This window comes from Sorghum bicolor, chromosome 8, assembly GCF_000003195.3.
Source record: "Sorghum bicolor cultivar BTx623 chromosome 8, Sorghum_bicolor_NCBIv3, whole genome shotgun sequence".
In the NCBI taxonomy this organism is placed as follows: Eukaryota; Viridiplantae; Streptophyta; class Magnoliopsida; order Poales; family Poaceae; genus Sorghum; species Sorghum bicolor.
Genome location: NC_012877.2, coordinates 59247940 through 59273584, shown reverse-complemented (window position 1 = coordinate 59273584; position 25645 = coordinate 59247940). Strand labels below are relative to the sequence as shown.

General features: G+C 43.3%; 2 protein-coding genes and 1 long non-coding RNA gene across 3 annotated transcripts; 1 reads left to right on the top strand and 2 right to left on the bottom strand.

Annotated features, from left to right (window-relative positions):
- On the bottom strand, nt 1160–3705 carry LOC110429655. The gene is made up of 2 exons (XR_002446764.1): nt 3567–3705; nt 1160–1586 (listed from the first exon to the last, which is right to left on the bottom strand). It is a non-coding gene; the product is annotated as an uncharacterized LOC110429655 (long non-coding RNA).
- LOC8076658 (VAN3-binding protein) lies at nt 17501–23437 on the top strand. Its single transcript, XM_021445731.1, has 6 exons — nt 17501–17972; nt 18488–18598; nt 21751–22156; nt 22281–22648; nt 22786–22843; nt 22954–23437. Exons 1-6 carry the CDS (start codon nt 17652–17654, stop codon nt 23154–23156), a joined length of 1467 nt encoding a protein of 488 aa, XP_021301406.1. The 5' UTR covers nt 17501–17651; the 3' UTR covers nt 23157–23437.
- LOC110437479 (alpha-amylase/subtilisin inhibitor-like) lies at nt 24610–25416 on the bottom strand. The gene has a single exon (XM_021465926.1). The coding sequence runs from the start codon at nt 25361–25363 to the stop codon at nt 24710–24712; it is 654 nt and encodes a 217-aa protein (XP_021321601.1). The 5' UTR covers nt 25364–25416; the 3' UTR covers nt 24610–24709.

Genomic DNA, 25645 nt, shown 5'->3' with positions numbered 1-25645 from the left:
CATCAAATCTTTAGACGCATGCATAGAGTACTAATATAGACGAAAATAAAAACTAATTGCACAGTTTGGTCGAAATTGACGAGATGAATCTTTTGAGCCTAGTTAGTTCTTGATTGGACAATATTTGTCAAATACAAACGAAAGTGCTACTATTTCTATTTTGCAAAATTTTTTGGAACTAAACAAGGCCTCGGTCGCCTGATCTGGCAGCTCCCCTTGCTTGCCGTTGTGGATGAGAATGCCAAGAAGTCCAGCTGGGCCGCACTCTTTCTGGGTCTCCATTTGGGTTGGCTGTTGGAGCTAATAAATTTTAGGTCCTCAACCCTTTGCCACGGTAAGACCTAAATCATCAAATGGGTCTTTGTTTTTGGTTGGTGCTGTTGGAGTCAGTCTAAAGTATATGGAAATGAATATTACTTCGATGGGGCAGTTTCATTTATAAATTATATCTGTATGTTCTGCATGCTGATTATTTGTTTGTGAATAGTATTGCTGTTATTGACACTGATCATGTTACCATACAACATTACATAATTTCAGTAGAGGAGCAGTACTAGTATGTCAATATTTGCCCTGTGATACTGAAGAGGCAGATTCTTACTATCTCATGCATAGACTTGTTCTGAATTGCTCTTTTCGTTTGTGATTCTAGTAGGATTTTGCTAAATGCTGTTGCATCTGCTGTATCTATTTTTCTTTGAAACAAAAGTCAAGAGCCTTGAATGTTTTTTTTTGTTTGTTTTATAAGATTGGCTCTATGTAATTCGTATTCATTACAGAGAGGAAATGGTTGCTTCCGTGTGCCGTAACATCCCGTTCAACAAAACAAAAGTAGTAACTGAGAAAGTTGAAAGTGTGTCAGCTGTCAAGGGTATTGTCTCTATGTTAAACACATGTAATTTATTTAGTATTTGCAGCTCTCAAACTTGATAACCGACAGACCTGGAGCATTTTTTTTTGTATATAAATAGAAACTCTTTTGTATGGTCCAATTACTCTTTGCAGTGTCATTTCCATTTTCTTTATTCGTAATTTGGCTTGGTCTTTTGGCAGACCACAGCCTGCTGAGCATCGGCGGTAATGGCAGGGGCACCGGCGGCAGCAGCAGCAGTTTGTGGAAAGCTTGCTCGTGCTCTGAACCTCTAATAAGAACAGTGGATAAACATCGTGCAACTCCCTCCATGGATTATAAATTCACAAAGAAGGGATTTAACCTTCTGCTAACACAGGATTACCGCTGCGGGAATACCACTGGTACTCCATGCAGAGTGTATCTTATCTATCTCCTTGGAAATTCCGGTTCAAAGATTGAGCCATAACACCCAAGTCCTATGCTGGCTTGTAATGTCCAAGCACCCAAAACAAACGCTACTATTAGTGCGATATCAGCTCCAAGACTCGTTTTATGGGTTGCTGCCCTGTATCGTTGAGAATAGATTCCTGTTATAACAGAAGAAAAATAGCCAAGTTTAACAGCTCTGTGACACCACCGATAAGTTGCACGTGGATCCTCATCCTGATCCTGGTCTTGAGTTAGACCCTCGATGGGAGGCATCCGAAATCTGATAGTGTTTGACCGAGGCATCCTACATTAAATTAAATTAAAACAAACAACAAATTTGTCTACTTTGCAGAACAAATAGGCAAATGATAGTACAGGTTCATGGGTATATGAGCAGGTTCAGCAACCCCTAGGATGATTTATTTTTTTTAATCACATCAATTTGACAATGTGAACATACAGATTGCAGGTACAAATCCCTATTTCTGTTGCTGGTTTGAACAAGCTCATTGCAAGTGATAACTGTGATCGACATAGAGCAAGAGCAAAAATTACAGAAACCAGTTCTACTGTACCATTCGATTAGCCTTAAAGGACATTTATACAAATCATGCAATTGAATTAAGAAAGTTATCTATGACGCGAATTCTTCTTGTACCCATTTGCTATGATTTATTAGATACTCCTTATCTTACTATCAGATGTTATTGGTTACATATCAAAAAAGATCTGATACATACTCATCCCCCTCTCCTTCTCCCTCTATCCCCTAATCAAAACTTAATAATCCTCTACTGACTTTACATTCACCACAATATGACATCTGTGAAATTTAGCAAATTTACTTTTACATCCACACCTCCACAAGGCAAGAAAGAATTAACTGTTCCATTAAATATTTATATGTATTGATCACAATTAATGAAGTAAATATGGACTTCGAATACATAAAATAAATAAACCTAGTTCCTATCATACCACAACAAAGGCCTTGTTTAGTTCCGAAAAGATTTCGGATTTCGGTACTGTAGCACTTTCGTTTGTTTGTGACAAATATTATCCAATTATAGACTAACTAGGATTAAAAGATTCGTCTCGCGATTTCCAGCTAAACTGTGTAATTAGTTTTTGCTTTTATTTATATTTAATGCTTCATGTATGTGCCGCAAGATTCGATGTGACGGGGAATCTTGAAAACTTTTTGCTTTTTGTGGTGAACTAAACAAGGCCAAAACCTGTTGTCTGTTATTCCCGCGTGTGCTGCAGCACTGCAACTTTCTCAAGGAAATTGATGAGTGTAGTTGAATTCCAACCACACAGTACCATGTTTTATGGGTACATGACTTTACGAATTCAATCCATGTGAGCCTACCTGGAAGTTTGTTTTACGGCAATGATAGTCCAACATGAAAACTTAACAGACGCACTCTTCTGTTTCTGCTCTGAGAATTCGAATTTACGTTTGAAACTGTTTAGTCAGCATAAAAACAATAGTCACAGATTACTATACCTCTTTACAAATATGTAGTATCGATTCTAAAAGCAGTGAAGAAATCACTAGCCGATAAAAGGCGGAGAGCACAGGGATTGTGGTACAGGATGGGGCAAAAAAAATATATTTATAGCAACAAAACTGTAAAAACCAGGAAGTACTGAACTTACTACTGGAAATCTGAAGGAAGTACTGAACTTTGGTTCAGAAGACTAGCATATCTTAGAGGGAGCAAGCACAGTGGAATAAATAAATCCTTGGTTATGCTGACAGTAATCTTTGAGCAAAGGGGCCGCCGCACACGGCATTGGAGGTGGTGAATGAGGTCAGAGAAGAAGCAAGAACATGCTGCCTGGGCCTGGCTGGCAACAAGGGATTAGAGCTGGCAATCTCATCCCTGATACACCCAGACCCAGCCCCCATAGAGAGGACGATGCCCGGCAGATTAAGGCCCTCTTTACTTCCCCTTGCTAAATTTTAGTTAAAGTCTTAAACACATTGACTAAAGGAGCTAAAATAGTTCAGTTCCATTAGTCAGTAGCTAAAATAATTTTAGCGGAACCAAACAGGCCAGTAATCGAACATAATTAGCATAGGGGCTGGCGAGTAGCAGGGTAAACCCCTCCTATAACTTTTATTTTCAAATTCAAACAATCGAAGTTTAGTAGCCACAATAGATGCATATACACGGGTAATTAGGTCAGATCCGAACACAAATAGTTAGTTAGTTTGGGATTGGGCGCACGGTCTCGCACGCACAACAGGAAGGGAAAACCAAAGGGGACTGCGCACCTCGTCGCCGGCGAAGTCGCCTCGCCGAAGAAAACCTGGGCAGGGCACCTGGCGTAGTCGGCAGCCGTCGCCACGAGACAGTCAGAGAAGCTCACGCTGGGGCTGCTGAACTGGTTGAAGAAGAAAAAAGGCCTGTGATACTTTAAGAGGGGAGGGGCGACGAGCTGGATACGCCTCGGATACCGTATCTCAATCTGGACACGTATTGGGCCATGATAGATACGGCCCAAGTACTCCTGGGATTGAGAACCAAACACCTAGTCCAAAGCAAAAATAAAAAAAAAATGTTCTCTTTAATTTGAGGATGTTGATTGATCCATGTAATTAAAATGGGAGGTAGACAGCTCGCCGTAGTCTTGAATGAAGAAAGGCATGTTAATGGGGGAGATTATTAACTAGTACAGGTTTTATACTCTGCAAAAAGCTGGACAAGAAAGATTGGAGTTCCAAAACTCTGCAAAAGCTGAACAAGTCGGAAGAACGGGAGCTGATCTTGGATTTCCTGCCCGCGATGAATGAAGTGCGTAACTTGGGCCGGAAAAGTTACGCCGGCAAGAATTGAAGTGCAGGCCACGGCCCACGGGCCTCCATGCTCTCTAGTCTCTACCGTGCACGTCAGCATCTATGCATGCATAATACCGTGTGTGAGATGGATGGAAATGGACTCCTCGCGACGTCCCATTTGCAATGCTTGCATCACACTGGTCACTCACTCCCTCCCTTGTCAAGTTGTCATACAAAAAAACGTGTAATTCGCGGCCTGCAAAAGGCCAATCATTTTTAAATTTATCTATAAATATATAGAACACAGTGACACTTATGGTACCAAAATAAATATTATTATATTATTTACCAAATCTATTTCATAATACATCTATTCTAAGGCCTTGTTTAGATGCGAAAAGATTTTAGATTTCGCTACTGTAGCACTTTCGTTTGTTTGTGGCAAATATTATCCAATTATGGACTAATTATGACCAAAAGATTTATCTCGTGGTTTACAGGTAAACTGTGGAATTAGTTATAATTTTCGTCTATATTTAATGCTTCATGCATGTGCCGAAAGATTTGATGTGACGGAAAATCTTGAAAACTTTTTGGTTTTCGGAGTGAACTAAATAAGGCCTAAGATAAAAAAAACACAGTGAGAATTCGCAGAAATCTATAGCGTTTTAATTTGACGTACAATATATGCTGACCATGAAAATTTGCACGACTAGTGATGAAATAAATACGATTCCCGGTCACTACGTACGATCGACAAGGCTAATGTACACAGGTTGTACCTACGACCGTACACAGGCCACCGGACCGGAGAACGATCGACGAACGGTGGTGATGTCATTGTCAGGTACGACGACCATGTATTATTGGGCTTTGTTTAGTTCGCGAAAAAATTTAGGTTTCACTAATGTAATACTTTCGGTTTTGTTTAGCAATTATTATTCAATTATAGACCAATTAAGCTCAAAAAATTCGTCTCGCAAATTACAAGTAAACTTTATAATTAGTTATCTTTTTTATCTATATTTAGTGTTTCATGCATGTGCCGCAAAATTCGATGTGACGGAGAATCTTGAAAAATTTTGAAAACTAAACAAGACCCACACGGAGGAGACGAATGCCGTCCAAACTAGGTCGTCGTCATACACTGTTGGGAATTAAACGTACGTACGTATACGGCGCGTAGGCGTCAACATTAAGAGCAGAAAAGCTCTGCTAGCTGCATATATTCAGCATGCATGGTCCATGCATGGTTCCATTGCATGGATCGGCTCAATTTAGATTATTTGGTCGTTGGACGTACGTGTCGTGCATGGGCATGCATGAGCGCATCGCGCACGTGTGCGCGAGAGAGACCGACCCTGATGCAGCCAGTGTCATCATGCACAAATATCATATCATCCCTCGAATGCATTATACTCCTTCGTCAAAAAAAAAAGGTCCTACCTCAATCGGACACCCACCGGCACAATTTAAGGGCTTTCGATCATGATCTCCTGTTCCACAAACCCTAGTCGATTAATCTGGTTTTGTTTGTTCGATTTTTAGAATGAATAGTCGATCAAATAGTTGTAAGATGATAATAAACCGACAAATTTTGTGTCGTTTTCTTTGGTTCGGTTTTTGGTTCAACTGAACAACATGTTGCTACTCATTTGGGTGTGCTTTAAGTCTCATCTCTCAACCAATTCAACTTATTAAGATCCTCGAATTAAAAACATATCTAATGTGACAACTTTTGTCTAGCTACGTCTTTGATGAGAGTAAGCATCTTGTATATACCAAATGCTCTCATTTAATTTGAATTCTCCGAAGAGATGCGTGTCTTTGACACTCCTCCACCACCTAATGGTACCGGTCAAAGGAACAACAAGACACTAATACACTCTATGTCAAATGTTTCTAGCACCACAGCTTACACTTGACTCTATAGAGTGCATAGTCTTCACAAATATCCTTTGCATCATAGGTAAAGTTTTTTCTGCCCCACATGCTTCTATACTCCCATCCATTGAATTCGTATTGAGAAACATACAGATACACATATTAATGTAATTTTATATTGAGATGTGTGTTTACACACTTCTCAGTATGAATCTAATGAGTGGAAGAGTGAGAGCATGTGAACATCATTGGAGGCGGAAACTCCATGTACGGCTGGTGGATGTGGCACTTGGTGGGGCCAGTGCACCTTAGCATCGGGCCTATAGGATCATGTGCGATCTAGGTTGTCTCGTCATCGCGAGCCCGTTTGTTTGTCTTAAAAGTTTATAGCTGAAAGTATTTAGCTTGTCGCTGATTTATTTGAGAAAAAAACGACATAGGTACAGCAGGTACTCCTACGTGCGTGCCAACATTAGAGCAGAAAGCTCTGCTGCAAGCTTTGCTCCATGCATGCATGCATGCAGCATGGCTCCGATCGATCCATATCCATGGACGGAATTATTGGTCGTCGCTGGACGTGTCGTGCATGGCACACACGTGCGCACGAGAGCGACGGTCGGCGCGGCCGTACGAGCCGGCAGCTACCGAATTGTGTAACCCGGTGCTACAGCCACACACTTTAAAGGACGACGATCTTCAAAGTCCAATAAGAGCAAGTATTATAGTGGGTTGTAAGTTGGCTAAATGCTGATGTGGAGGAGAGAAGAGAGGAGAAAGAGGAGAAGCAGGCTGTAAGGTTACAGCCAGCTTAGACACAAAAATCAAGAAACTTTGTGAGAGAGATAAGTGAGTCATATATTAATAGTGAATAGCTAACTATTGTATGGGTGGGCTGCAAGAAAGTTGTAGGGAACCTTACAGCCATTAAGTGGACTGTATTATTAAACTTGCTCTAATCATTCGTGCACGCACAAAAATATCATCGATGGACATATATATCAAATTAAATCCTTGGGAGTTAATAACGGTCGGGCGGCGCATTACGTTGAATCCCGGCCAGCTAGCTGCCGGTCTTGATGAAGCTGGCAAATCATGAAGTTGGCAGCCAGCGAGACGCCGGCGCTGGCGGAGACGACGGGATGCAGAGAGGTCAGGTGAGCGTGCGCGGTGGCGTCAGGTATGTTTATTTTACTCAATCGGGGAGATGTCGTATCAAATCTTTGGATGAATACATAAAATATTAAATATAAATTAAAAAAATAATTATTTATATAATTGTATCTATAATTTATGAGACGGATTTTTTAAAATTAATTATTCAATGACTAGACAATAATTATATCAAATATAAATAAAAGTATTAAAATATCTAAATCTAAAAAATTTTACAAACTAAACAAAGGCCTTAGAAAATAGCCGAATTGGTTATCTCCAAGGGTTCTGGCTCTTAATGTCACTCCGAGCTCTCTCCAGCAGGCAACAACTTGACAAGGAAAAGCTCGCCGCCGCGCGTGGCATGATACCTTCGCTTCTGGGTCAGCTAGCAGGCATAACAAAATGCTTGTAGCTCGCTCGGCTCTTAGCTTGACTTGGCTTGTTCTCATAATGAGATGAGCGGAGCCAAAATTTTAGCTCGTTAGTTATAATGAGCTAACTCGAGTTACCTCGCGAGCCGTTCACGAGCCAAACGAGCTACAGTTTTTAGAAAAAATCATCATAAATTATATTAGTTTAATATTACTTCATATCTTATACTTTAAAATGGTTGATACGTTAGCTCATACCAATATTTTGTTCGACTTAAAACTATTATATATATTATTTTTGTATTATTATTATTATTTTTAAGCTTTAGATAAATACGAATATTATATTTTATATTTTTTTATATTTTGACTCACGAGCTTAACGAGCCAGCTCGAGCTCGTAATGAGCTAAGCCGAGACGTTTTTCTTGCTTGGTAAGATAAGGAGCCGAGTCGAGCTAGCTCGTTATTCTAACAGCGACAGAACGAGTCGAGCCCAGCCAAGCTGGCTCGTGAACATAATCCTACAATCCACATGGACGATTTGCCTTGGCCGCGACAAGCATTCCAGCATTCTGCATGCATGACTGCATTCCCCTCCGATCGACGATCCGGTCGCCGGCCGGTCGGCAGCTCCAGCGCGCGCAGCCATGCATGCTCTCAAGCTACTGACTAGGAATATTCCTGGTCCGCGAGTAACATATGCCAGCTCGGCAGTCCACACTTGCCGCACTGTTTGCATTGCATTGCCCTGTGCTGTGCAGTCACACGCCTCATCTCTTGAATTGTCGTCTCAACTAGTGCTGGTTACGATTTATTGCCCAAAAACTCAAAACTTTACAAGATTCCTCATCACATCGAATCTTGCGTCACATGCATGGAACATTAAATATAGATGAAAAAGATAACTAATTACACAGTTTACCTGTAAATCACGAGACAAATCTTTTAAGCCTAGTTACTCTATGATTGGACAATGTTTGTCAAATAAAAACAAAATTGCTACAGTGTCAAAATCTAAAAAAAATTTGCATCTAAACAAGGCCGAGGTGTCCAAACATCTACTCCCTCCATCCCAAATTGTAAGTCATTCCAAGAATCTTGGAGAGTCAAAGCATTTTCACATTTGACCAAGATTATAAAGAAAAATACTAAGATTTGTAACTTAAAGTGAGTATACTATAAAAATATAATTAAGAAAGAATCTAATGATACTTAGTTAGTACCATAATAATTATTATTTTATAATATAAATTTAGTCAAACTTAGAAAAGTTTGACTCTCCAAGATTCTTGAAATCACTTACAATTTGGGATGGAGGGAGTACTACATACCTTTATTCCCTAGAATCAACTATTTCTTATGTTACCTTTTTTTTTGAACATTTCACATTAGTTTTGTCGCGTTCAAACAAATACTTTTACCTTTGATCATCATTTTTTTTCAAATCCCAAATACTTCTATGAGCATATACCACGCATGCAATTGCAATGGTGGAGTTGTTCCCTGCAATGGGCAATTGATTTGCCTATTTCAAGCTTCAGAATTACTCTGTCCAGTCCCAAATGAGTGATGCACACTTCATTTTCCAAAACAGAGTAATGCGACTTTTACCACTACGGCCTCCATAAAAAAGCTTAAAACATCGTCTTAAGCAAAAATTTCATTTTCCAAAACTATAAACTGAGTTTAAGACCCAGTTTCGGAAGCTTATGGCAGTTTTTGCATCTATAGAAACCTCGAAGAGCTACAAGTAGTTGCTCCAAACAGGGTAGCTTCACAAGCTTTTCCAAAAAGCTTTTTCTAGCTACATGGTGCTTTTGGAAAAGCTACAACTCCTCTTAACAGGACCTAATAACCTGTTTTGAAGAACGTTTAGCTATGGCTCTAGTAACAGTTTTGTTACAATGGATGTTGAATTTGTAAAGAGGAATTAGGTGAAGCCACCTTTTAGTTCGTGACTCCTCTGCCTAGCTAGTAGGGAGATGGCACTGGCTCCTCCCTTGTTTACTTCCAAAATTTTTTGCAAAATAGGAATAGAAGTACTTTCGTTTGTATTTGACAAATATTGTCTAATTATGGACTAACTAGGCTCAAAAAATTCGTCTCGTCAATTTCGATCAAACTGTGCAATTAATTTTTATTTTCATCTATATTTAATACTCTATGCATACGTCTAAAGATTCGATGTGAAAATTTTGCAAAATTTTTGGAGAACTAAACAAGGCCTTAATTTGTAGCCGGAGGCAGAGCGGAGCCACTCGATCCAAAGGAACCCTTTGCCAAATTAAAGGAGACGTAAATCACGAATGCGCTCTTCCTGCCGCCACATGCATGCATACGAGGTCACACTTCTTTGACTGGGGCAGACCACGGGCTCATGGAATACTGTAGAATACCATGATCTATCATTGCGGTTGCAGGGCACGCGAATTAGGTATCTTTGTTCGTTTGACTGATAAGTCATGGTTGAAAATACTGTTTTGCTAATTCGTTGTGAGAAAAAAACACTACCTAATGGTTGAAAAATTCGATAGATAAACTTAAACGATCAGGTGATGAGTAATTAATGTAAGGAGCTAGCGCAGGCATGCGCATGACGCACACCTGCCGGCTCTAGCCTCTCCTCTAGCTTTTCGTGACACACTATAAAATGGTTAAACAATGAAATTTTAGTATTAATTTTGGTCAAACTTTTAGAGTTGCTATATACTGTCCAATCCTACCTACCATGTAATACTATCTACCATGTAACAGAAACTTTACGCTCTGAATTCTTTAGGGGTGTTTGGGACTGCTCTGCTCCACGTTTTTTTTACTTAAACAGTTTCAGTTCCACACACTTAGTTTGAGGAAAAAAGGTAGAGTTGTGAGAGCAGCTAAAGAGATACTCCACTTATAGAGCTGCTCTACGGTAGAGTTTGTGGAGCAGAGTTTGTGGAGCAGTTCCAAACACCCTCTTAAACAAGATCTTATTAACTCTTAAATCAGTCGGCTGACCGAGCGTGCTGCACGCCTGGCTCCCTCTCTGCTATCATTGTCCGCTTGTCCTCCCATCTCTCGTCGTCCTCGCAGGCGTTCGGTTCTGACGGCCGGCCGGCTCCAGATTACTAAAATTTAGCTAGAGATTCTTGCGTGGTCAGTTAAGCCACGCCTCGCTAATCACATGCATGTGCTGCTGCATGCATATGCAGGAATGAGCACGATGGATGCATGGGGCGCTGCATTCCCTGCCGCGGCCTTGTAGTATGATTGATTATTATTACGGAGTACTACCACACATTATTCTGATCGTCATCAGCGACGACTAATAACAAATGCCCGTCCGTCATGCGCGCAACCTGTCATCGGCGTGCCATGCAACGGATAGTTGAAGCCGCGCGCTGCATGCCAGTCGGCTTACGTTGAGAGAGAGAGGGGGAGGCTGACGCAAGATTCGATGTGACGAGAAATTTTAAAAAGTTATAAAATTTGATGTAACGAAAAATTCTAGTTTTTTTTTTTAGTTTTTAAGTGAACTAAACAAGACCTTTTAACTCGATCGATTGAAGCAGCAGCAGCAACTGCAGTGGCTACTATAGTATGTAGGTGTAGGACGAATCTCGTCAGAGCCACGCACCAACTGCAGGGTACGTAACTCCTACGCGTCTACAGTAGCCGCGATCTCCGTCTGTACTGTACTGTACTGTACTGTACTGCTAGTAGCTAGCTGTGCTATCCATGATCCGTGGGGGCCTTTCTCAGCAGCACTACTACTACTCATGGCCTGCTGGAGTAGCTACGTAGGAGTACTATACTCTACTGTAGAGGCACTCGACGCGATCGATCACTGCTCCATCCATCCATCGGCATTTCCCATCTTCTGCCAACTGCCACGGTGCCGCCTACGGAGTACAGTACAAACTGCAACTGCTTTCGTCCTGGTAGTAATCGAGGCATGTTATACATGTACTCCACCAATTAAGAGACGGGTCGTCAGTGGTGGATTGAACTCAGATTTATATACCTAGCAAAAATATATATCTCACATTCAATATAGTAATGATCCAATACATAATCTGAACGAACCTAGCGTAGAGCAAATCTCAAGCGCCCAAGCGAGCATATCAGCTGAGCAGAGCAGAGGGATGGTCTGGGGACTTAACGATGTTGGTCTTTTTTTTTTAAGCTTGGACCTTCTACATAAATCTAACGACTACTACGTAACTAGTACTAACAATTTCCGCCAAAAAACAAGCGTAGACCTAGGCTTATATAGATTATATTAATTCCGCCCCCAAGTAGCTGTGGGTTAGTAGCGGTGCCAGAATTATTTAGATATGGAGCCAAGAACACTGTCATCATAAAACAAAGGATAGCACTAACACATTGTTTTTAATGCGTAAATAAATTCCTTTTGTCTTGAACTGTTTCATCAGTTCTGCTTTTGTTTTTTATAGCTGAAAAGCTTAATAAATATAATGACCTCTGTATGTTCTAGTTCTGTCGACGAAAGCTAGTCGGCAATCTACGTTGTGGTATACCCACGGTAGTAGTTTATCGGTAGACGGTGCGCAAGCTACGAACTTGATGGTGACGCAAGACACGGACAAGGTTTTTATCCAGGTTCGGCCGCCGCGTGGGCGTAATACCTACGTCCTGCGTCTGATTATATTGCTGTAAATTGTATTGAGTTGAGATGTCTATGACCTAGGGGGGTCCCTTGCCTCTTCTTATATAATCCATAGGGTAGGGTTACAGATCTAGAAACTAATCCTAGTCGGTTACAATTGCCATAGATAGTACGATATCAATTCCTATTCTAACCGACTAGAATCCTACTTGATCTCCATGTCTTGTTTCCTTGCGCGAAACTCTGAACAGTTGGATCAAGTATTGAACTGCCTCGTGATGGGCCAAGCCTCCTGGCCCAAGTCTAGCCGTAAGGGTATAGGGGTTTATACCCCCACAAGTTCCGTCTTTCCAACAATATTCGTTCGCTTGCCTTACAAGTCGTACTTTTTCAGCTTATCAGCAATATTTTTCTTTTATAAATAAATCATCGAATAGTACTTTCAGTCATATCTTTTTAGACCAGTGAATATGTAAGATCGAATAAAAAAATAGGTGCTCTAAATTTGTCATAGCTAGTGGCTTGCAAAAGCTACTTGGTCCATACTAAAAAAGAAAAATAAGAGAAAATAAAGGTGAGGGATGATGAAAGGAAAAAGTTACTTTGCAAACCTGTTCGCTGATCTGAAAAGTCATGGCTGAAAATATTGTTCGATTATTTATTATGAGAGAAAAACACTACTTGGCTGGCAGAAAAAGTATGACTATAAAACAAGCGAACTAAGCTCTGTAATTTTGATGGCTGGCAGAAAAAATACTAATTAGAAAAAGTACAGCTTGTTTATTTACACCTAAAATATAAAAACTTTTCAAGATTCCACATCATATTGAATCTTGCGCCATATGATATAGATAAGATAATTATTAATTTCATAATTTGTTTGCAATTTTGCAAGACGGATTTTTAAGTATAGTTAGTCTATGATTAAAGAATAATTGTCAAATATAAGTAAAAGTGCTATAGTACCTAAAATCTTTTCATCCTAGCAACTAAACAAGGTCTATGCGAATCACTTTAATTGTACTAGAATTACTAATAGTGTTAGTCTCTGTTGGTGGTGCCGAGCCTAAAAAGTGGTTTTTTTTTTACTAATAACACAGGAGTTGCGCCAAAAGAAACAAGCGACGATTCCGTGTTTCTTAACCCACATGGCCGATTGGCGCTTTCCACGACATTCCCCCTGCTGCTGCAGCCTGCAGGCAATATGTGCGCATATACTAGTTGGACAGAATGAGGAGTAGTTTAGCTTTTTCACAGAGAGGTGAGGTCGCGATTAAGTATATTATTATAAATAACAGTTCAGTAATTTGGATGTTATATATTTTATTATTATTATTGTAGAGAATTACGGAACAACTCATATCTAATTAGGCTCTAATAATTATCTTTGTTTAGTGCGGTCATCAACATACATCGGTAGGGAGCTGTAGCTTTTGTTGTTTCTCTATAGTTTTTAGTAAAAGTGTTTCTCTTTGTACGAGGTTTTGTACTGTTTGCACTGATGTTTATTCGTGCTCTCTTACTCGCCTTTCTTACTTTGTAACTCTGAACTTATGACCAACATTATAACTCCTATTACCGACTCCTACCGGAATCTATTGTAATGACTGCAGGCCGAGATAGTTCAGCCGACCCGATAAACTCCTCAAAAGTAGTAGGTTTAGGATAGATAGTTATAATCTAAATGTTTGGATCTCATTATTCTTTTTTCACATCATTTTCTACAGCCTCAAACATTCTTGATCTTTTTCAAGGATGAGGGGGAGGGGGGAGGGGAGGGCAATTTTTTTAAAGAAAAAAACCTTGCTACCATTTGTTGGACACTTTGCTTACATGAAATGGAATGGTTTTTGCCAATTGTTGACCCAATTGTTTTTGTAGGTCCTGTTTAGGGGAATGTGCACCAACTTCTTTCTTATTTCAAATGTGGTCTAATATTTGGTTTGATTCTCTTAGTGGCTATTTGATTGTTTGCCCTCACACGGCTCGCCACACATGTTGTCGCCATGCAAATTTTATCGGTCATTTGATTTATGCGACAAGTTAGGCCCACAATTCCTCCAGAGCAAAAACTTCAAGAATCCTGCCACACTTTGTGGCACCCAAACCACAAACCGTGGCGCGCGCCACACATAAATGTGTGGTAACTAATGTCTGGTATCTAAATAACCTCTTAGTCACAGAGGATGAAGCCAGATGCCTATTCTCTTGTCTAAAAAAATATATATTATTTTTAGAGATCAAACAGGACTAATTAACTGATGCATGCATGTCCCTCTCGGCTCTGATGGGCGTTGGGCTGGTAGGCAGGCAGCTGGACTGCTCTATGCGAAAAAACAAAAGATGCTGCAGATAATTAGGCAGGTCGCTAATCACGTGTTGCGCTAATAATCATGCTGTGTGTTGCTGTGTCTATGTCACGATCTCCTCCTCCGACTGATCGACTGCATTGCACACTTGGCACCGGCCAATGCAAGCAAGCAGAGCCGGGCCCACCTGGCAGAGGGCCAGAGGGACCCAGTACTGTAGGTCGCGATGCCAAGTGTACAGTGCAGTGCAGAGACGGTCCATGCTTTGGACCATATGCATGGTAGAGTAGTACAGGTACGTAGCTACTGTAGAGCAGGCAGTAGGACCTCTACTGTACATGGGTCACGTTCCAAGGACGGATATGATAGTATAGTCTGCATTCAGCTACCACCACCACTGCTCTCACCTTAACTTCAATTCCTTCTCAAGAGCAAATAAATAATCTATCAAAAAAAAGGGCAAATAAATAAACTAAGGCGGTCTTTGGATTTCGATTGTAGGAAAAAATTTTGTTTTCTATGTTTTTCCTTGTGAAAACGAACTAATTCCGGTGAGATTCCTATATAATTCATACCAAATTTCTGTGTTCCAAAGGGGGCTCAAACTAGCCATAAACAGATCGATTATATATGAGCTCGCACACACAAACTAAACCAAATTGTTTGGCATTGAAGTTAGCATAGTGTGACTATCCAACCCGACAGTGGCGGACCCAGAAACTTTGTAGAGCCTGGGCGAATATTACGGTAAATAAAGTATAGTAGATTGGTAGCGGACTAATGTCGAGATAGTGGATCACAAATAGCGGGTGCTATTGCGAACGTTGAATTCCAATAGCAGTATATGATAATTACATGTAAATTTAAGCACATATATTATGAATAATAGATATAAATAGATATTACTCAAAGAACTAAGGTTTCACATATTTAAATTAAGAAAAAACATGATGTTCCATATAAAGCCTTCTTTAGATGCTCATGCTACCTTAATACATATGTGTTAGGATAGATTAACACATGTGGATTAAGGTCTAAACAAGCCCTAGAAATAGATTATGGGAGTCATAAATGATAGCAATTTGTAGCTAGAAAATAAACATGCCCTATGACACTAAAATTAATTATACGTTGAATTGCTAAAAAGGATTTCAATATACATTATGTAAGAGGGTGTTTGGTTGGGGTGTTAAAGTTTAACACGTACTTGTAGTATTTTTCTTTTATTTGACAATTATTGTCCAATCATGGGCAAATTAGGCTTAAAAAATTCGTCTCGCAAATTGCTCCCTTAACCGTGCTTTTAGTTTCATAAATAATTTATATTTAGTACTTCATACATGTGTCCAAACATTCGATGTGATGGAAATTAAAGTTTAACTTCCTAAACCAAACAGGACCTAAGCTCATGGGTACTTAAATTATATATATATATATATATATATATATATATATATATATATATATATATATATATATATATATATATATATATATATATATAGCCAAGATTGATAATTTAATTACTAAGTACAACACCAATTATTAATTAGTACTAGCTACATGCATGCATGGTATCCGCGTTTGGGCTACATGTCTCGATCAAACATACCGTAAACGCTGCGGGGGTGGTACACTGCCCTCCATTTGCTCATATCCGTCACCGAGCAGAGCCCGGGCAGGTGCCCAGGGTCGCCGGGCCCTAGGTCCGCCTATGCAACCCGAGCATGTACATATCTCAAAGTTAAACCTACATATACAACCGACCGACTTTTTAAGTTCTTAATTGAATCCCAATGAGAAATTTTATAACGTTATTTTCAAAACTGTCATGTGGTATAGAACGAAACTAATATGGACCAAACAGTTACTCTCACTCGAAAGTTTGATTCTACGGTTTTGTAGACATTGAATTTCATGACTCTGTAAGAGTTGATAATCGTGTTAAAAAAAATTCATCCACATAAATCTCATTTTCTTCTCTCTCTTATTAAAACATTGCTACGTCATTGAAATTGCTTATTTTTAGCTTGTTAATTAAATCCAAAACTTATTAGATGCTGCCGTCCTTTTCCTTGTTTTTTTTTCATTTTTCTAGGTATTCTTGCATGCATCAGCATGGATAAGAATGGTCCTAATAACAAGTCCAACTAACAAGGACCTCCTTGATTCCTTCACAGCACCTCCCAGCTCCCTTTTGTTTATAGCCTAACCAACTTCTAAAAAAGATGGTACTAAGCAACGCAGGATTATTGGTACTAGCAGTGAGATTTGCAGCACAGAAACATATATATATAAGCATATATCATGGCGACTACTAGCTGCTAGTGAGATTTGCCAGATCAACGACCAGACTTTTGGACCATACGGCGGCTCACCTGATGCAGCAGACGCAGACGCAGACGATCACCCAATTCTGTGTGAGCCAAGACAAGGAGGGGCCAGCCAAAAAATAGGTCGAACCTACTATAACTAAAAAAGCCAAGTGATGTTGTATGTTGACTGAGACAGTGAGACAGTCATTTTTTTTTCTAATTAATATTTTAAGACCAATTTGATGTTGTAGATGCTAGTGAATTTATCTAAATGTTGAAAGCGCCATTTAGCAGTACAGCTCCGCTTAGCAAACTTTTTTTTTTTGGTTTTTTAACATCACGAACAACTCTACCAGTATAGTTGAAGGTGTGCCAAGGTTGAAGATAAAAACAAATGTGAACTGCGATTTTAAAGAGAGGGAGTAATATATTGGTACTTTGTAATTTTTGCTTAACACTACATCATCCAATCAAGGTATTAGAGTACACGATTTTATGATCACCATAACGAGAAGAGGAGAATTTTGATTTGCTGATATGTTACGAAGAAAAGCCATTTATTACTCCTATACTTAGACAAATGAATGAATCAAACAAAAATTAATAAAACAACTTAAAATTTAGAACGGAGTAAATACCAACAGTGAAAAAAAACCGCAAATAAAACATGATGCGCACTTCCATGGTGACTTTGAGCCTCCACATTCCACACTCAGCTCTCACAGTCTCACACTATAAAAACCTCCCACGCCCACTTGCCACTTCCCAAAAGCAACCTCCGCCTGCGCGTCCGCTCGCCGCCACCACCACCACCACCTTTCCGCGCGCGCGCGCGACGCGAGCCCCACGCGCGACACGACCGGGCGCACTGCGAACGCCCGCACGCGGAGCAAGCAAGCAAGCAACCGCCCGCAGCTCCGCTCCCTCCAGGCTCCCATGACCGACGCGGGCGCCGCCAGGACACGGAGGGCGGGCAGCGGCGGCGGTGGCGGCGGGGACCTCCCGCTGCGGCCGCCGGAGCCGCCGCGGGACCCGCTGGAGTTCCTGTCCCGCTCCTGGAGCGCGTCGGCGGCCGACGTCTCCCGCGCGCTCGGCGGCGCGCCCGCGCCGGCAGTGGCAGTGGCCGCCGCCATCTCCGAGGACGTCGCCGCGGAGCTCGACGCCGACTCCGCCGCCGGACCGGCCTCCGGGACCTCCTTCTCCTTCGCGTCCGCGGCCACCTCGCAGCTCGTCTTGGACCGGATCATGACGCCATCGGTGCGTGCCTTCTCCGCCACTTTTTTCCTCATCACTCTTTTAATAATATAAACGAACAAACAAAAATCCGGTCTTTTTTTAATATACTGCATAAATTCATTCAAGGCTGGCAGTGTTCTTGTTTGAAGCCACTTTGTCTATCTATTTCTATTCCGGTTGGCGCGATTCTGTCTTCTCGTCCTGAATGTTTGTTCGATTTCGCATCCCCCCTCTTTGCTGTTGCTGCTGCTGCCTCTGCTTAATTTAAATTTGATGCCGCTATGAGATATTAAGATGTCTGACTTTGCCGGTACTCCTGGAGGAGGAGTCAGGTGAGGACAACAAGAACCAGACAAAAAAAACTCACCGTTTTTTTTTGTCCTCCTTCACAAACAAACCGAAAAAAGAAACTGACAAACGTTTGGTGTTCATGTTCTACTCCTGTTGCACGATTGATTCTTGTTTCCGACGACGACAGGTGTGCTGAATTTGAGGCTGACTAATTTTGTTGCTTTGATTCGCTCGGCTGAACGTAGGAAGTGTCGCCGCTGACCTCCGGCCGGCTCTCACACAGCAGCGGGCCTCTCAACGGCGGCGGGTCGCTCTCCGACAGCCCACCCGTGTCGCCGGAGATCGACGACACCAAGGTCTCTATCTCTTCCTCTCCGCCCCTGCACCTTATTCTAATTCTTGGTTGTTACCTATTACTAACGTCCAATCAGCTCTAGAAACCTGAATGGACGTGTTTGTTTTAGTTTAATAACAACGTTTGGTGCCACAAGACAAGGCACATGGTTTTAATAGCAGTAGCATTTTACCTGATTATTGTTAATTGCTGCTTCCTATAGTATTCGTTAGGCACTGTCCTTTTTGTTTGGTATCTCTGCTTGCCTGATCAGCTGGGTTCAGATAGTATCCTGCATGCCTGCATCTTTTGTTTCCTTTTTTTTTAAGAGATGCTGCACTGCATGCCTGTATCTGTATGAGTGCTTCCTGGTTTTCTCAACCAGACAGTCTGTAGGAGCTGGTCATCTGCTTGCTGTTCCCTCTGTTTGATGCTCTGTTTGCCTTAGGAAACAGAGTACTTGTTTTGTTTGTTTCTTTGCGTTGTGCATTCGTACAACAAGGATTATTAGCATAGAGTCCCAAAGACAGGTTTAACAAAGTTGTCGATACAAGAAGGACTATTAGTATAGAGTCCATTGTGCAGCTGTGCTGGTAATTAGCACGTCCTCCGTGACGTAGTTAGCATATTCAGCTTACCAAATGCAGCTAGCTGGAGCAGAACCACCGGCCTATTATGCCGATGCAAGTTCTGCAGCCTTTTCCCCTTTCACAAAAATTCCTACACAGTGGAGGGATAACAATCAAAGGATGAAAAAAAAGGAAGAACTTGGAGTCATGGACAGCAATAATGCCTTTCTCTCCATCCGATGAAACACACTTTACTTCCAATCCATGTCTCCGCCGCCGCGAGTTTCACAGATTTGGGCAAAGTGGCTGCATGTCAAAATCATTGAGCAATGCATTGGGGGTAGTCAGGTAGAATTTACAGACAGGACATATACTGATACTGTAGCATATTCGAATCCATGCCTTTTGCCTGCTCTCTAGCATTTTCCTTGCCCCAATGCAAATTGTGAGGTGAGGCCTCTGTATTCTTGTGCTGTAGAACAGAACCTCTGCAAACCAAGCTCTTCACTTCCATGCTTTGCTTTGCTTCTTGGTTCTTGCTCATGCATGCCGTTGCCTTTCCACCTTTGCTGCATTTCCTCTCTTTGCCACTGCTGCAGCTGTTGCCTGTAGTGTGGTGTGGGCACCTGTGTGCAGTGTGCTATTTCACAACAATGATGGCTCATTTCCGTCCACTTTTTCGTGGTTCTCAGGCTATGTGTTACCTTACCTTTCCTTTCCTACCCGTGGTAGACTGCTAGTGTTTGTGTAATTGTGTGTGCAGCTCATCAACGACCCACGCGACGCAGCTTAAAGAACTGACGCGAAACAAATCAGGCACTAGCTAGGGTTATGAAACGAATTGGCAGCAGCTTGGAGTAGAATAGATAAGAGTCTCCTTTTTGTTAAGACTTTAGACATGCCTGGCTGCCTGCCTGCCTGGGTCTTAAGACTTGTAATCATTGATTGACCATTGCTTACAAGCAGTCAAGAGTTTTGCACTTGCTTTGGCCTCACTACGTACTAGAAAGCAGGAACTGAAATCGTCATGCCGTCAGGCATGAGTGAGTTCATGGTCAAACGATAAGGTCGGCCCGGCGACCGGCGTAGTATGCGTGACAGCGTGTAGTGTAGTGTAGTTTGAAACTGAAGAGGCAGCCTGTGGACTGATCCCGGCCAGTACAGTGACCTGCTGACCTGCAACGCTCCCATTGGGCATTTCCTTTGTGTGCTGCTGTGGTGTGGTCCGTCATCCGTGTGTGTACAACAGTGGAAGTGGATGTGGTGTTGCCCGTATTGGTACCATGTACTACCACTACCAGCAGGTCCGTCTGGCCATGGCCATGGTGGTGGTGGGGCGCGATCTGCGTTCTGCCATGAGATGTGATGGTCTTTGCTCGCTTGCGGCTGCTTCTGAGCTGCAGGCTCTGTCCTGCCGGTCCCGGTCTCCTCCTCCCACAAGCAACCACTGCAGCAGCAGCCAGCAGCAAACACTGGGCGGCTGGGTAGTAGCAGAGTGCTCGAAAAAAGCAAGAGGCTTGCAGTTGCAGGCCAGGCCTATGCGTGCAGTTCTTGCCTCATCACTTTGGCCTGATGCTCCCTTTTCGCGCCTGTCAAGAGCATCCTTCCCTTTCTTACCCCTAATCAAGTGTCACTGCCCCCCAGCTTTCACAGTCTTAAATCTTAACCTAATGATGCACTCTTTTCTACTGTGCCATACCACCCCTGTCTGCTCCGAGGCTAATCTCTCCTGCGTCCCTCTATTAAAATTGCTGATGCTGGTACCCTCTCTCATCAGTGTCTCCCCTCATGATTGTGCCATGTGTTGCTTCGAATCCTCATCACACAGTGCGGTCAGGTCACTGGCGCATGCGTTGCGTTGCGTTCGGCAGACAGACGCATTGGCATGCCTCGGGATTCCATCAGTGTGCCCCTAGCAAGCCTAGATTAACGCCATGGAAACACAATCATTTGCAGTGGTCAGGTAAAATTAAAGTTGGACACGCTTTGCGATAATTGTTTACTGCTGCTGCTTGCGTGAGTGTGCTAGTAGCCACTAGCCAGTATCAGTGTATCACTAGCCTTGTTGAGTTGTTGTTGGGACATATCCTGACAACTCATGATCTAATCAAGTTTTGCGGCATAACTATATGCAATGGTCCATTTGGGTTCAGTTCATTGGCCTAACTGCTAGTATTTGCAGAACGGTGTTTCAGTTTAGGTGTCACAATCAGTCCCAGTTTTTGTCTGGATTTTAAGATGAGCAGGAGCAATTTTCATATCATTTGCAGTGGTCAGTAAAAGGATGGCCACACTTTGCATGAATTTCCGAAATTACTGCCTGTGTGAGTGTAGAGAAGACTAGGATTGTATTATTTGGATGAATCCTGTCAACTCATGATCTGTTAATTTACACTGTAATCTGCGATGGCTCATTAGTTAAGACATTAACAGTTCTGTTCATTTTCCTAACTGTAGGTCTTTTGCATAAAATTTGCAGAATAATTAGCATGAGCAGGAGCAACTGTCAATACACACACCAAAAAAATTCATCTTTGATGCGCTGAACAGTAACTAAATGCTAACCGAGCGATTGCCATTGTTGGTGGTGAAAAAAAATTTGCAGTTCTGCAGGGCGGTGAGCACGCCGAAGCCGCAGCCGTACGCCCGCGGCGGGAGCAAGACGGTGGGGCGGTGGCTCAAGGACCGCAAGGAGAAGAGGAAGGAGGAGACGCGGGCGCACAACGCGCAGGTGCACGCCGCCGTGTCCGTGGCCGCCGTGGCCGCGGCCGTCGCCGCCGTGGCTGCTGCCACCGCCGCGGCTTCCTCCTCGTCGTCGGGCAAGGACAACGGCCGCGGCGCGCGCACGGACATGGCGGTGGCGTCGGCCGCGACGCTGGTGGCCGCGCAGTGCGTGGAGGCCGCGGAGGCTCTCGGCGCCGACCGCGAGCACCTGGCGGCCGCCGTCGGGTCCGCGGTTAACGTCCGCACCCCCGGCGACGTCGTCACCATCACGGCCGCCGCCGCCACAGGTTTGTCGCCAACCAAACCCCTGCACAGCATTCCGATCGATCTCTGGCCGTGGAATCGAAGCTCAGAGTGAGTGACGCGACCGCGTGTGGCGGCGTTTGCTTGGTCTTTTTCCCCCCTTTGCAGCGTTGCGAGGGGCGGCGACGCTCAGGGCGAGGGCGCTGAAGGAGGTGTGGAACGTGGCGGCGGTGATCCCCGTGGAGAAGGGCGCGGTGGGCGGAGGAGGCGGAGGTGGGCAGCATCACCAGCACGGCGGCCACAAGCACGACGGGCAGCCGAAGCATCACCATCATCATCAGCAGCAGAGGGAGGTGGAGAGCAGCAACAGCAGCAGCAGCTGCTTCAGCGACGAGCTGTTGCTGGGCGAGGAGAACAACTTCCTGGGCATCTGCACGCAGGACCTGCTGGCGCGCGGCACCGAGCTCCTCAAGCGCACCCGCAAAGGATCGCTGCATTGGAAGGTCGTCTCTGTGTACATCAACCGGGCGGGCCTGGTACGAATTGGACTGAATCGAATCACCTCGTGTTCTTCAGTAACATCAGTCGCATTGCAGCTGCTCATCGTTCTTTGAGCAATCGCCGGAACGTCCCTGAATTGGGTGCACGGCCGCCATTTGTTTCTGCACTGCAGGTGATGCTGAAGATGAAGAGCAAACATGTGGGTGGCACCATCACGAAGAAGAAGAAGAGTAAGCTAGCGGCTGCTTGCAAATGTCGTCCATACAAGTTGTCGCTCTGTCCAGCACTGACGCGTTGTATTGTGTTGTGTGTGTGTGCCGACTGCAACAACTGAATGCAGGCGAGGTGGTGGACGTGTGCCGGGACGTGGCGGCGTGGCCGGGGCGGCACCTGCTGGAGGGCGGCGAGCAGCGGCGCTACTTCGGGCTGCGGACGGCGGAGCAGCGGGTGATCGAGTTCGAGTGCGGCAGCCAGCGGGAGTACGAGTTGTGGACCAAGGGCGTCGCGCGCCTCCTCGCCATCGTCGACGGACGGAAGCGCTGATCGCTGAGTGCCTGAAACCGACAGTAGAAGATGTAGCTAGTAGACAGTAAGCATGCATGCAGAGTGGAGATTGGTGATTTATCAGTGACAAGAAGAGGAATGTTACCTGTCTGTTCATCTCACTTACTACTAGTCACTTGTTGCTCTGCCTCTAATTAATTAGTTGAGATAGCTGAACTGAATGTACAGGGAAGATAACTAAGCTGCGGTCCTGTTGCATGCACTGCTTTTGTTATGTGGCGTTTTTCACTAATTTTGAGCCTGTTAGCCATGCTTGAAAATACTGTCACTGATTTATCGTGAGAGAAAAACACTGTTGGTTGACAGAAAAAATACGATTTATAAGAAAAATGAATGGGCTCTGCTAGTTTGCCAGTGTGTTTCGTCCCTGCTTTGCTCTGACGAATTTCTTGGAAAGAAGAAGAGCAATGCTGCCTGCCTTGGTCGACAAATTCATTATACACGCATCCAACTCAAATCATACTCCAACCTGCATCCAGCAAGATCGACCGACGAATGAATAAAAAAAAGCAAGCTTGACGAATGACGATGGTAGCATATATGCATGTTCAGGACTCAGGAGTAACCTGAAATAGAAGAAGAATAAAAATAACAGGTACAAAGATGATCAACGGCTAATCTTTTCAATAATTATTAGCAAAATGTTTAACAGCCCACGAACATTCAGTCTGTCTAAAGCGCAGGGCGACGGATTTGTTTCCGTGCTGTTGCTTTTCCCTCCGCTCACCGCCGGCAGTGGCTTTTCTCGCGTGGCCACGGGCCAGGGCCCAAGGCCCACAGGCCACACATCGGACGGCCACCGGGCCGTGTCTCCATTTCTGTCATGGCAACGCACCCAAGGGTTCACGACCACGGCCCGCCCCGGCCCGGCCTGTTGATCAGGCCCAGTTTTGTTTCATCAACATTCTTCTTGACCAACTTAAGAGGCAAGTCCGCAAGTGTCTAAAAATGGGTTACCAGTTTCTAAAAAGTACTCTATGTAGTGCATCAAAAAGAAATACTTTATGTAAAGTAGTGATCTTCAACGTGCTGCTAAGATATATATGGAAACAAAAATTATATAGCAGAGTAACAACAACAACCCATAAAGAAATCAAGGGAAATATATAATGCATGCCATCAGTTCTCAGTCAATTACTTGGTAGTATTTTAATCTAGAAAGTAGGAGCCAATTCATGAGGCTAGACAGTAGACACCATGTATTATATTACTTCCTGTTAGAGCAGGTATAATAATGGGCTTATAGCCAAGCTAATGCTGATATGGAGGAAAGAAGAGAGGAGAGAGATGATAGCTTGGCTCTTATGTAAGCAGCAAGCTGGGCACGGATGCATAGGTAGTGGTGGGCTCAAATAACAAGTGTTGTGAGAATAAATATAAAAGTGAAAGTGTTTTAGAGACAAGTATGAGACAACTTATTATATAACTTAGCTTTAATTACTTGGCTTAACTTTAATCACATGGCTCTATTATTGACCTTGCTCTTAGTGCATGCACGACGACCAGAACAAACATACTGTCGTCTATGCATACTAGACACCAAGTTCCCTCTTCTTGAACACGACCACGAAAGGGGAGTCACTGCCTGTCGCTAGCCATGTCTTCCCCTCGGATTCATACAGGCCGAGATCTCTGCAGGGCTTCATTTTCCCGTCGTCGCACCACACCAGCTTGTACCCCTTCGTCGCCGCGCCGCCGGCGGCGGCGGCGACGTGCCTCTCGACGCGGAACACAAATCCACCAGGTGGTTTCTTGAGGTATTCCGGGATGGCGACACGTTGACGCGGCCCCGACGACGACGACGACGACACATACCAATACAATGATTCGACGCGAGTTGTGATGATGGCGAAGATGATCTTGGTGTCGGTTGAAAGACGAGTCATCCCATCAGAAGATGCATTAAGCGGCGAGAATTTTACAGGGTAGCCATGGTCAGCCTCACTTGGTGCCTGGATCACGAAGGACGCCAAGGCAGTCAACGAATTCAGTTTGAGGCCGCCGCCGGCGGCGGCGGCGGCGGCGCCCTTCTCTGCTGGGAGAATGTAGTACGACGAATAGCTATTCATTTCATGTCCATCTGTGTCGTAGACTAGTTGGGTGGCATTCGCAACACCAGTGGCAGCGATGAGAGGGAGGGAGATGGCTAAGAGAAGAACAAGGGGAAGAAGGAGATGTTTCATCATGGATGAAATTTTTGGGTGGTTTAATTTTGGTGTTTGTTGCCTCAAACTATCAATGGCGGCATGGTGGGCTTTTATAGCAGATATAGCCGCCATGCACGCTAAGCATTTCTTAAATGTCTTCTGAATGTTTCAGGACTATTTCTATTTGTGGCCCAAAGTTTAGTATACCTTAGAAGATAGATTTTATATCTTCAGGAGAATATTATATATAGATAGCATACTTTAAAGATTTTGTATATGTTGTAGCTTCAAACTATCAAGGGCAATAATTAATGTTTCTTT